General features: G+C 52.1%; 1 protein-coding gene across 3 annotated transcripts; it reads left to right on the top strand.

The window, feature by feature from the left end:
• The first annotated feature begins 1,267 nt into the window (after positions 1-1,267).
• Positions 1,268-12,234, top strand: RPS19 (ribosomal protein S19). Of its 3 annotated transcripts, none has more exons than XM_011983170.1 (6): positions 1,268-1,646; positions 2,131-2,201; positions 2,467-2,567; positions 10,010-10,193; positions 10,678-10,732; positions 12,167-12,234. In XM_011983170.1, the coding sequence occupies exons 2-6, from the start codon at positions 2,131-2,133 to the stop codon at positions 12,191-12,193; spliced, it is 438 nt and encodes a 145-aa protein (XP_011838560.1). In that variant the 5' UTR covers positions 1,268-1,646; the 3' UTR covers positions 12,194-12,234. The 3 variants fall into 3 exon arrangements, with proteins under 3 accessions (XP_011838560.1, XP_011838566.1, XP_011838574.1); XM_011983176.1 differs by having other exon boundaries at positions 1,612-1,802; XM_011983184.1 differs by lacking the exon at positions 1,268-1,646 and adding an exon at positions 1,809-1,851.
• The last annotated feature ends 496 nt before the right edge of the window (positions 12,235-12,730 follow it).

Below are 12,730 nucleotides of genomic sequence, written 5' to 3'. Positions count from 1 at the left end.
AATCCCAGCTACTTGGGAGCCTGAGACCAGAGAATCGCTTGAACCTGGGAGGCGGAGGTTGCAGTGAACCAAGATCACATCATTGCACTCTGGCCTGGGCGAAAGAGCAAGACGCCATCTCCAAAAAAAATTAAATAATAATTAATTAAATTATAAAAAGTGAATATAAATTACCCAAGTACATGGAAACTTCTAGTTAGACACGCATATATTACCCACTTTGAATACATATGCAAATACGTATGTGCTGGTTCTGGAAAAATAATTGAGATAATGAAAATATTTTCTCGGTTTTAGAAACAGTATGTGATAGGTTTCAACAACAGTCTACATGAATGTAAAACTCTGATTTAAATATACGATCTTATGCTAGAAGCATGGTTGGTTTTAATTTTTCTAATAGATATGAGTATTGGCTTATTAGTAATTAACACATTTTGCAGCCACAGTATCAGTGTGGGGGAAAATTCTAATATTTGCTCTGATGTTTTAAATTCTCAAAGTCTTTCCAACATAAGAAAATAGCTACACACATTTCAGTGTTTCCTTCGTGCAACAAGTTAACATAATTTTATTGGACTACATGTTATTTATTTGTTGGGCCTTGTAAGGATTAAATGAGATCATGCATGTAGCACTACGGGAACAGCCACATGATAAATGTCTCAATAATATGTACCTGTGCCTGGCACTGAGCAGGCACTCAAAAAATATTTGTTAGAGCATGTGATGCGCCATGAACCAGAGCAGCGACTTTAAATGGGCAAATGGGGATCTCCCTCTTTTTTTTTTTTTTAATGGTGAGACAAGCCCTGAGAGGGCAAATGGACCACCTAAAGCTACACAAGTCAGCAGCAGGGCAGGTAAATCTAAACTGGCAAAGTTAGACTAACGGCTGTGCGAACAGACTCCGACACTAGAAGGCAGAGCTGAACTACCTTCTGCTAAGGTCCCGCCTCTGCCACTTTGTCCCGCCCTTATCTGCTCCCCCAGTCCAGCGCCTCATTCCCCTTTCGCTCGCCTCGGCCGTGCTGAAGCAACTTCCGCCCTGAGAAGGGTGGGGCTTCCGTCTCCCGCTCTCGCGACTCCTGGCGGTGAAGGACGGAAGATGACAGCCACATTTCTTCCTCGCCCTTTCCCTAGGTTCCTTGTCACAGTTCCGCCCTTACTACTCCCACTTCCGGCCGGGGAACAGCCACTTCCACCCGGAAAAGGGGTTGTTCCTCAGGGGGAGCCGGCTGTGGCCCACCCAACCTGCGCCGTATTTTCGCCTTCATAGGCTTCTCCACCATTGTTCCTTCCAGCCACGAACGACACAAACGAAGCCAAGTTCCCCCAGCTCCGAACAGGAGCTCTCTATCCTCTCTCTATTACACTCCTGGAGAAGGAAAGGCGGGAGGAAACCCAGACGTCCACGCCCGACCCCTTGGCCCTCCCCTTTACCTCTCCACCTCTCACTACACACCCTCTCCTCTAGGCGGGGACGAATCCACATTCGCCCTGAGAGAGGCGGAGCCTCAGCTTCTACTCCCACCACCCCCGCTATCGCGAGCTTTCGGAACTCTCGCGAGATCCGACGCCCGACTTGTGCGCCCGGGAAACCCCGTCGCTCCCTTTCCCCTGGCTGGCAGCGCGGAGGCCGCACGGTAAGCGGGTGCTCCGAGTTGGACCGGGTGCGAGGCGTCAGGGCCGGACGCCGCAGTCTCAGAGCGCGTGCCTGAGGGCCCGGAGGCGCTCGGCGCGGGCCCGTCCCGCCCCCTGGAGCCGCGGCCACGTGCGAGCGGCAGGCCCGGACATGCCCGGTCAGCGCCGTCCGGGAACCGAGCGTGGGCCCTGGGGGGCAGCGGCGGGGTGCGTGAGGCGTGCGGAGTCCAAGGGCTGAAGAGTGGGTTCGCGCAGGATCCTCACACGTGGAGGCTGGGCTTTGTTAGTGCGATCCAGAGCGGCCGTGGGCGTCAGTGAGCTCCTTCGGACCCGCAGGAGCCGGGGCCCGGCATTGAGGGGGCTGTGGGAAGTAACGGGGGTACCCCGGTTTAAGATGCCTTGGAGCGAAAGGAGTGGGGTGGGGTCCGGGTCCTTGGCAGTCGTCTCCGCCAGGCTTGTGTTCACATGCTTGACCTTCTCCCGCAGATGCCTGGAGTTACTGTAAAAGACGTGAACCAGCAGGAGTTCGTCAGAGCTCTGGCAGCCTTCCTCAAAAAGTGAGTTTGGGGATTGAGGTTCAAAGCGAGTGGAGGCTATCGCCTTGGCCCTGCCCGTCGGGCCCCAGTGTTTGCCAGTCCTGGCAGCGGAGGCTTGTTTGGGGCCTCCGTGGCTCATTTCAGTATCAGGCCTGGCTTGTGTTCCGGTTCCAGCCTCTCTTTGTACTCTGGACACACCATAGTTGTGTTGAGGGGAGGGCGTTTGAGATACGGGGTAGTTTGTGGAGATGACTGAATCATGCTTTTCTCGCTGTTTTGGTCTCAGGTCCGGGAAGCTGAAAGTCCCCGAATGGGTCGACACCGTCAAGCTAGCCAAGCACAAAGAGCTTGCTCCCTACGATGAGAACTGGTTCTACACACGAGCTGGTGAGGAAGTTGGGTCTGGCTGGAGAGTGGGGAGCTGGGTGACCCTTGGCACAAACCATACTTCTCTGTCTCTTCTGTTCTTTCCTGGCCCAGGAGGGAGAGAAACCCTTGGTTGGGTCGTCACTTGCTTTGTGTGATATGACATTCAATAACTTGATGACTCCAAGTTTTTATTACATTCTAAGAGCTTTGTTAGAGGAGGACCTGTGGCTTTGAGCCTTCAGGGAAATCCAGAGACAGTTGAGTGTTCATATTTTGCTTACAGAAGGTTTAATCCTTCCTATATACGTGGAGTCAGACTCCCCTGGGTGTGGGTCCGTCTTTTACATCTGGCTGTGTGACCTCTGGCAAGTTGGTTAACCTGCCTGTGCCTCCACTTTCGCATCCCCAAAATGGGACTAATTATTGTACCAGTATGAGAGTATTGCGAGGATTGAATGAATTTAAAGCAGAGTGTTTAGAACGTGTCTTGTTGCATAACAGTTATTCAGGAAAAAGTCAGTTATCTTTACTATTGCTCAGATCGTCAAGTTGGCCTTCTCCATGTCTCGAACAGGTTGTTGCTAACTAAATGGTTGGAGATCTGGTCAGGTCAGTCTTCACTTTAAATCTTAACTTCTGACCTTATGGACACTCTGCGACCTCGTGCCAGCCCCATCTCTTTTCGATCTTCCAATAACAACGCTAGTCCTTGACTAATGTTAGTTCTCACGTGTCTTGACGTTTCAGTACTCACTAAATCTTAACTATCAGGAAGACCCAACAGGGTGGGCGGTGGTAGTACTGTGTTATGTCAAGGTGACAGCTTCAGCGTGGACCTCCACTGAGGGGCCTCCACCTCTGCAATCTTAAACCTCTCTCTGTGAAGTGGGGGCTCCATCCTGACCACGGCTTGTCTCCAGATAGGTGGAAGCAGGAGTAGGTGAGAAGCAGGGTTTGGAAGTCCTCAATGACCCTGGAGAGTTGGCCTTGGTACAGGTTGCTTGGCCCTTCAGAATATGAAGCATTTTGTAGATCGGTGGTACACTTGTGCCTCAGATGGCCATGCAGCCCAGTCTTTCAGGCCATAGAGTGGGCACAGAGGACCAGCATAACTCAAGCCACGGTCTCTGAGGACTGAAAGATGAACTTGCTGCGGTGGGTAGGGTTGCTGGCATCTCACCTACCCACCGTTCTTTTTAGACAGAAGATGGGGCTGATGGAGAGAAGCTGATTTTCCTGGGCGCACAGCAGTGACAAGGCCTGGAAGAGACATATTCCTTCCACCTGTCCCCCCATCTTGCTTTGGCAGTGCCTCAAGGGTCAGTAGGTCAAAGCAGCTTTGGATCTAGGATTAGGAAAAATAATCTCATAGCATTTCTCATTTGCTGGGATGAAGACACATTTTGCACATACCAAATACCTCCAAAGTAGGACTGTATATGTCTTTCGTACTTTTTTTTTTTTTTAACCTGGGGAGGGATTAAGACCTTGGATAATAAACATAGTTGCATCTGCTGGTCATGGTAAGAGTTGCTGTGGTCGGTTGCAGCCCACAGTGGCCCTGCCTGGAAACTTCAGGCAGGATGTGCATCTTCTGCCTGCCTACTGGTCTCTGTTACTTGGAGTACCCCAAAAGCCCCTTTTTCACCTCACTTGCCCAAGCTGTCCTTGCAGCATAGGATGGTTGTGTGGTAGACCAGAGGCTTATCATGTATATTTTTGTTGGGATATAGCCACCCCCGTGTATTTACATACACAAGGGTAGAATTGTAGTTGTGGCAGAAGCTGTAGCCTACAAAGCCTGAAATACTTCCTACCTGACCCTTTGTTATTTATTTTCAGGGACAGGGTCTAGCCCTGTCACCCAGGTTGGAGTGCAGTGGCACAATTATAGCTCACTGCAGCCTCCTGGGCTCAAGTGATCCTCCTGCCCCACCCTTCTAAGTAGCTGGGACTATAGGTGCCTACCAGTCACCATGCCTAGCTAATTTTTTTTATTTGTAGAGATGGAGTCTCAGTATGTTGAACTCCCAAGCTCAAGTAGTCCTCCTGCCTCAGCCTCCCAAAGCACCAGGATTACAGGCAAAGTTTACCAGCCTCTATTCTAGAGTTTAACATGTTCCACCCAGTTTGGCAGTCAGCTTATACTAGTCATGGGAGTGATCTGTTTTACCAAAGAGGAAGGTGAGGTGCAGACAGGCAAAGTGACTTGCAGCAAGTCACCCTGGGAGGGCTTGGCAGGGCGGCTCTGTCCAAAACTAGATTCCCTGCTATATTCCCTTTTTTTCTACTCACAGAGTCTGGCTCCGTCAGATTTGAGGCTACAGTGTGCTAAAGCTGTGGCCCTGCTGAGCAGGGCCAAATTATGTAGACCTGTAGGAATGAGTGTGAGGTAGACAGGTCTTAATCCTGGGGTTTAGGGGTAAAGAGGCCCATGGCAGAAGATGGGGCCCTCCTGAGGGTGGTCTGGAAATGGAGCAGAGCTGTAGGGGCAGGGCAGGGTAGAGGAAGAACCGCAAAGACTTGCTCTCACTGGACGTTCAAGGGATGGCCGCCATGGGTCTTTATGAAGGGGGTGGTGCAGTGTAGCCCTGGGACAGCCTTTTTTGAGAGAGGGTCTTGCTCTGTCACCAGACTAGAGTACAGTGGCGCCATCTCGGATCACTGCAACCTCTTCCTCCCAGGTTCAAGCAATTCTCCTGCCTCAGCCTCCTAAGTAGCTGGGACTACAGGCGCCCACCACCACACCCAACTAATTTTTGTATTTTTAGTAGAGGCGGGGTTTCACCATGTTGGCCAGGATGCTCTCGATCTCTTGACCTTGTGATCCGCCTGCCTCAGCGTCCCAAAGTGCTGGGATTACAGGCATGAGCTCCCACATCTGACTGGACAAGGCTCTTGCTGTCTTAATTCTCTGAAGGACTTGCTGAAGATGGGGACGTTTGGTGTCCTGGTGCGCGTCTGAGAGCAGCCACTGAATTGAGATGCCTGAAAATATTTCTTGTAGGTTGGAGGCTGGTCCATCTCTGGCTCCTTCGTGGAGCTGGGCACCCACTTGTGCTGTGATAGTAGAAATAACGAGATCTGGGAGGCATCGCAGAAGTGAGTTAAGAGGTGAATCAAGGTCAGGAAAGTGGTTTCTTACAAGTTCGGCAGAGAAGGGTCAGCTAGACTGTGCTGGGGGAGGAGTTCTTCCCTGCGTTTGACTCAGTAGGTCGGGATGGGACCACGGTCTGGACTTTGCTGAGCTGTGATGACTCCTGAGACGCTGTGCTTGGTGGTTGCCCCATGCTCAAGTCCAGAGGGACCCTCCCTCTTGGTGTAGCAGGAACACAACTGCTCTCCCTTGACCGTGAACTCACAGTAGAGTGGAGAGGGGCAGCCTCCGCTACAGTTCCAGGTACGGGGTGATTCCTGGGCAGGGGTTCCTGAGAGGCGTGGGTTGCCATCCTAAGAATGCACACTGCAGAGGAGCAGAAGGCCTCTAGTGTGAGGGAACTGGAGGAGAACCCATTTGTGACAGCACCTTGCTCGCAATTGGCCCTCATGAGTACCAGCTAGGGTGGCCTGGATTTGTGCAGCTCCACTTCAAAAGGTGATGCTGGAACCTGGGTCTCTAGGGGTTGAGGAAAAAGGTCAGTGTTTTAATAGAACGCAGCATTTCAACTCTTACATTTTCCAATTTGTGAAGTTAATAACCCTCTCCCTTCTAGTGGGTCAGAAAAAAATAATTAGCATGAACTGGGATAGCAAGGGAGGAGCTTGTACTATCTGACGAAGGTTCTCCGTGCTAAAAGGTTTTTATACAGCCTTAAGAAAAATTTAAGCCTCCATTAAAGAACCTAATAGGCCTTTGGGAGGCCGAGGCCGGCAGAGCACTTGAGGTCAGGAGATCAAGACCCTCCTGGACAACATGGTGAAAGCCCATCTCTGCTAAAAATACAAAATTTAGCCGGGTGTGGTGGCAGGCGCCTCTAGCCCCAGCTACTCGGGAGGCTGAGACAGAAGAAGAATTGGTTGAACCTCGGAGGCAGAGGTTGCAGTAAGCCTGAGATCACACCACTGCACTCCAGCCTGGGCAACAAAGCCAGACTCTGTCTCAAAAAAAAAAAAAAAACCTAATAGGCTTTATGAGAGCTTGTTCTCTGCCAGTCACTATGCTCAAGCTTTAAGTAAAGTGTCTGCTTTAGTACAACACAAACCACCTGGAGGATGGGTGGGTCCTGTGTCCCTCCTGAGGAAGAACAGTGTTAGGATTCAAGCCCCTGTCTGACAGCTCTGGATGCTGGTCCCAACCCAACAAGACTGAGGGTGAGTGTCCCATTTCTGGTGCACAGCTTCTTTGGGCATCTCTGTGTTTAGGAGTGTGTGCCTTACTCTTAAAAAGCAAGATAACAGGCCAGGTGCGGTGGTTCATGCCTGTAATCCCAGCACTTTGGGAGACCAAGGCAGGAAGATCATGAGGTCAGGAGATCGAGACCATCCTGGCTAACATGGTGAAACCCCATCTCTACTAAAACTACCAAAAAAAAAAAAATCAGCCGGGTGTGGTGGCGGGCGCCTGTAGTCCCAGCTACTCAGGAGGCTGAGGCAAGAGAATGATGTGAACCCGGGAGGCGGAACTTGCAGTGAGCCTAGATCATGCTACTGCACTCCAGCCTGGGCAGAGCAAGACTCCGTCTCCAAAAAAAAAAAAAAAAAAAAAGGGGAAGATAACAGGAAAAGCTATCCTGCTTTCCCCAGTCCTGGGTACTGTAGTTCAAATGGGAGAGCAGCTCTCCGCCCAGAGCCCCAGGGCACAGCCAACCAACTATAGGGCTCAGAGGGATGGCAGCAGCTGCTGGGCATTTGAGCTGGTCTGAAAGGGTGGAGGTTTCCAGTGATGTCACTGTGGCAGAAAGATTGTGGGGGGTGGCTTATGCCAAGTGAGTCTGTCTATTGGTCCTGGTTATGGGCACTTCTTACCAGGCAGTGGCGTAGGGAGTAGGTCCTGGAGTGAGGTGGGGATTTTAAAGTGAGCAGATGCCAGAGGTAGTGAGACAGCAGCAGGGCTGTGCTCTTGGCCCCCAGCAGAGCATGGTTGTACTGTCTCAGCTGGGGATTGGTTCCAGGATGAACCCCAATACCCAAGTCCACAGATGCTCATTCCTAATATAAAATGGTATAATATCAGGGCTGGAGGCCGGGTGCGGTGGCTCACGCCTATATAACCAGCACTTTGGGAGGCTGAGGTGGGCGGATCACGAGTTCAGGAGATAGAGACCATCCTGGCTAACACGGTGAAATCCCGTCTCTACTAAAAATACAAAAAAATTAGCGAGGCGTGGTGGCAGGCGCCAGCTACTCTGGAGGCTGAGGCAGGAGAATGGCGTGAACCCAGGAGGCGGAGCTTGCAGTGAGCTGAGATGGCACCACTGCACTCCAGCCTGGGCAAGAGAGCGAGACTCCATCTCAAAAAAATGATACCGGGGCCGGCACAGTGACACACACCTGTAATCCCAGCACTTTGGGAGGCCAAGATGGGCAGATCACTTGACTCCAGGAGTTCAGCCAGAGCAACATGGCAGAACCGGGTCTCTTCACAAATTAGCTGCGCATGGTGGCGGCGCCTGTAGTCCCGACTATTCAGGAGGTCAAAACTGCAGTGAGCTATTATCACTGCACTCCAGCCTGGGTGACAGAATGATGCCCTGTCTCAAAAAAGAAAAAAAAATGTATAATATTTGCATATATCCTATGTAGATGTTTTACTTTTGAGACAGAATCTCACTCTGTCGCCCAGGCTGGAGTGCAGTGGCATGATCTTGGCTAACTGCAACCTTTGCCTCTCAGGTCCAAGTGATTCTCCTGCCTCGGCCTCCCAAGTAGCTGGGGTTACAGGGGGTGTGCCACCACACCTGGCTAATTTCTTGTAATTTCAGTAGAGATGGGGTTTCACCATGTTGTCCAGGCTGGTCTCGAATTCCTGACCTCAAGTGATTCTCCCGCCTCAGCCTCCCAAAGTGCTGGGATTACAGGCATGAGCCACTGCGCCTGGCCTGATCCCATATATTTTAAATCATGTGTAGATTACTTATAGATTAATACAGGCCAGACATGGCACACACTTGTAGTCCCAGCTACTTAGGAGGCTGAGGCAAGAGAATTGCTTAAGCCCAGGAGTTCGAGGCTGCAGTGAGCTATGATCACACCATAACACTCCAGCCTGGGTGACAGAATGAGGCCCTTTTTTTTTTTTTATTTAAGAAATAAAAAGCACTAATGCCATGTAAATAATTGTTACACTGTTTTTAATTGTAGTGTTTTTCCCCTGAATATTTTTGATCCACCCTTGGTTGAGCCTGTGGATATGGAGGGCTGGCCATATCTAGACTTGATCTCAGGGCAGGAGGGGGCTGGTAACAAGCGGTGTGCAAGAACCATTTCTGGGCAGGAGCAGCCCACCCCACACACAATACTGCCTGGCACTTGGCAATTACGGAAGCACCCCCAATTCCCCCCATTTGATCTTTAGAACTAGAGGACAGAAGTCACTTGAGCAGACTCATACCAACTTGCCTGATCTCTGGGTCCCAGGAACAAACCAGACTGCTCTGAGCTCCAGACCTAGGCAGGACCATGTGATGGCTGAAATCTGGATGCTTCCTGCATGTGGGCCCCAGTGCCATCACAGTGGCAGGACAGGGCAGTGCCTCCAGAGCTGTGTGACATGGAGCCAGTGAGTACCCTCTGGCGCCTTGGTTTCCGTCTTTAAAGGAGAGTAGCAGTTGACACACCCGTTGAGTCCTCACAGTAACCTCCTGGCCCTCAGGTGAAGCGGGGTGGAGAGATTGAAAAGCACTTGGCACGGGGTCTGGCAGATGTGTGCTCCAGTTAATAGAAGCGTGCAAGTGTTTCTGGGGAGGCTGGTGTCTCAACTGGATTTTACAGAGCTTTTTTTGCAGGCAAGGAGGCTGGCTGGGGTGGACCAGGGACTTGCCCAAGCCAGCCTTCCCTGTGTCCGCAGAGGGGCTGGTACACATTCCAAGCTGGGGGTATCCACTGCATGGAGTGTCTGCCCTGCCCTTGTTATCCTGAGCTCTCCAGACTGAGGTGGCCCAGAGTGGCCATAGATCCCTTCACTCCTGCTTCTCTGGGGCCCATGGAGATGGTCACAGCTAGGCTCCACCCCTACATAACCTCAGGTTCAATTCAATAGCAGTGCTGCTGAGACAGTAACCACTAAAGAAGTTGGTCCTGGAGATGGTGGGAGTGCCCGCCCAGGGTGCAGGGCTGCTTGTCAAGGAAGAACTAGCTGGGGGGTGGGTGAGGAGAGGGAGCTGTCAGTTTCTGGGTGTTAGTGTGTGTTTTCAGTTTCACTTATAAAACAGTGAGAATTAGCTGTTTATACACAAGGAATTGTTTACTGGAGACCTTGATCAAGACCCTTAACTCAGATCTGTCTCTCACACTACCCCCAGCTTCCACAGCGCGGCACCTGTACCTCCGGGGTGGCGCTGGGGTTGGCTCCATGACCAAGATCTATGGGGGACGTCAGAGAAACGGTGTCATGCCCAGCCACTTCAGCCGAGGCTCCAAGAGTGTGGCTCGTCGGGTGCTCCAAGCCCTGGAGGGGCTGAAAATGGTGGAAAAGGACCAAGATGGGTAAGCAGGGTGGGGAGGGCTACATTCATGGAGCAGCCTTGGGGCCCGGTCATCACTTCCCCAGTGAATGGTCCTGCATAGTCTGCCCAGCCCCTCAGGCCTCTCCTATCAGAGGCTGGCAGCAGGGGATTCTGCAGAAAAGTGAACAGCGAGGGGCCTCACCCCGACCTCTCTGGCTGACTAGCCCAGGCTCCAGGAAGGTAATTTAGCGACTGTCTGCTTTCATTAGCCTGCTCGTTAACTTTTCCCAATTGATTTTTCGGGGCTTTTGATCTAATGCTTGCACAAACGACACCCCGTCAGCTCCCAGGGGGGCCTCCCACTACTGCCCCCAGCTCGTTAGAATGCACCTGACTAGGGCCCTCACTGGGACTTGGCTGGCGGCAGGTGGCTTCTTGAGAAGCCTGGCTCACAACCAGGAGGGAGAGGACTGAAAACAGGACCTGTGCTCACGGGGGCCTGCATGACCCTTCCCTCCCCACAGGGGCCGCAAACTGACACCTCAGGGACAGAGAGACCTGGACAGAATCGCCGGACAGGTGAGGCTTACATTTGGGGCGGGGTTGGGTCCCTTAGTCGCTGCCCAAGCATTTCCAAAGCCCATGCTTTGTCAGATAGACTCCTCCGGAGGGCACTGCCCAAAGACAGGAGAAAGGAGAGTTCTGACTTTCCTGCTGGTGCTGTTTAGAAACTTGGAGGCAGGCTGGCTGCGGTGTCTCACCCCTGTAATCCCAGCACTTTGGGAGGCCAAGGCAGGTGAATTATCTGAGGTCAGGAGTTCAGGACCATTCTGACCAACATGGAGAAACCCTGTCTCTAGTAAAAATACAAAATTAGCCGGACATGGTGGCACACGCCTGTAATCCCAGCTACTTGGGAGGCTGAGGCACAAGAATCGCTTGAACCTGGGAGGCGGATGTTGCGGTGAGCCAAGATCACGCCATTGCTCCCCAGCCTGGGCAACAAGAGCGAAACCTCAGTCTCAAAAAGAAAAAGAAAAAGAAACTCGGAGGGAACTCCAGCCTAGGTGCCACTGGGCATAGCTGTACCCGCAGATGACTCCCCCTCCCCGGGTCAGCCTGCGATGTTTCCCCTGAGTCCTCATGCATACTGAGCATCACATGGGCTGCTTGGGAGAGGTGGAGATAGTGGGGCAGGTTCAGAACCCAGGTCTCCATTCAGATCCTGGCTGGCTGACACCCTGGGGCAGAGCGGCCACACCCCGGTGCCACAGTCTCCTGTCTTGGCCTCCCTGCGGCCAAAATCTACTCTTGGCCGCTTCAAGCATGGTAGTGAGGAGTCAGCAAGCTATAGTACAGCAGGAGTACCCAGAGCCTGGCATAAGCTCAATTCTGTATCACTGACTCAGGCGTGCTATGAGCCTTGGAGTATTTTAGTCAGTCAGGTGTCACAAAAGAATGGAAGGTGTCAGCTCTCTAGGAGTTGGGGGTGGCCTGGAAGGAGAAAGCTCTCCCAGTGGACTCCACTCCGCCACTCCCTTCTCTTTTGAGAAAGAGTCTTGCTCTGTCGCCCAGGCTGGAGTGCGGTGGCGCGATCTCAGCTCACTGCAACCTCTGCCACCCGGGTTCAAGCAGTTCTCCTGTCTCAGGTTCCCAAGTAGCTGGGACTACAGGCACACGCCACCACACCCAGCTAGTTTTTATATTTTTAGCAGAGAGGGTTTCACCATATTGGTCAGGCTGGTCTTGAACCCTAGACCTCAGGTGATCCACCTGCCTCAGCTTTCCAGAGTGCTGGGATTAAAGGTGTGAGCCACTGTGCCCAGCCACTCCCTTGAGACCCAGTTTCCGCTTCTGTGAAGTGGGGAAATACCCACAGTGAGAATTAGATGACAGATGCATTTGAAACCACAAATCAGGGTGCCCACTTCTGGTGGGTAGTAGGTAGCTGTTACAGAGTGCCCCAGCAGAGACCCCCTTGACTAACTTTTATTCTTCCATCTTTTCCCACAGGTGGCAGCTGCCAACAAGAAGCATTAGTGAACAAACCATGCTGGGTTAATAAATTGCCTCATTCGTAATCCTGGTCTGGGTCTCTTTTTTGAGTCTCTTGCTCTATTGCCCAGGCTGGAGTGCAGTGACGCCATCTCAGCTCACTGCAATATCCGGTTTCTGGGTTCAAGTGATACTCCTGCCTCAGCCTCCCAAAGTGCTGGGATTACAGGTGTGAGCCACTGCACCTGGTCTGGTTTGGGTCTTTTGATTTTCTTCAGGGGCATGAGGAAGAGGCGCCTCCTCCCTTCCCTTGGGTGAAGAGGGTGCATGGTGATTGGGTGGCTGTGTACCCGGCAGCCAGTAGGGCCTTCCCAGGTCAAACAGTTCCCATCTGGGTTTGGAGGAAGGACCCAGGGGCCCTTGCGGCTCACTCCCCCACATCCTGTCTTTGCAATTCTCAGAAAGTGAGAATCGAAAGGATGGCTGTGTAAGCTGTGACCTCAGCTGGGCCTGGGCTGCAGAGGTGGCTTCCGCTGGAGTAAAGCAAGAGGGCCCAGGGTTCATGTTCTTCCCTGGAAGGTG

The sequence above is a fragment of the Mandrillus leucophaeus genome, unplaced genomic scaffold, assembly GCF_000951045.1.
Source record: "Mandrillus leucophaeus isolate KB7577 unplaced genomic scaffold, Mleu.le_1.0 Scaffold106, whole genome shotgun sequence".
NCBI lineage: Eukaryota > Metazoa > Chordata > Mammalia > Primates > Cercopithecidae > Mandrillus > Mandrillus leucophaeus.
Note: the sequence above shows the minus strand (reverse complement) of the source record. Positions and strands in the feature narration are given on the sequence as shown.

Coding starts and splice junctions, on each gene's coding strand:
- RPS19 (XM_011983170.1), top strand. CDS start 2,131: ATGCCTGGAGTTACTGTAAAAGACGTGAACCAGCAGGAGTTCGTCAGA. Junction 10,194..10,677: donor GTGGAAAAGGACCAAGATGG/GTAAGCAGGGTG, acceptor CCCTCCCCACAG/GGGCCGCAAACTGACACCTC. Junction 10,733..12,166: donor TGGACAGAATCGCCGGACAG/GTGAGGCTTACA, acceptor CTTTTCCCACAG/GTGGCAGCTGCCAACAAGAA.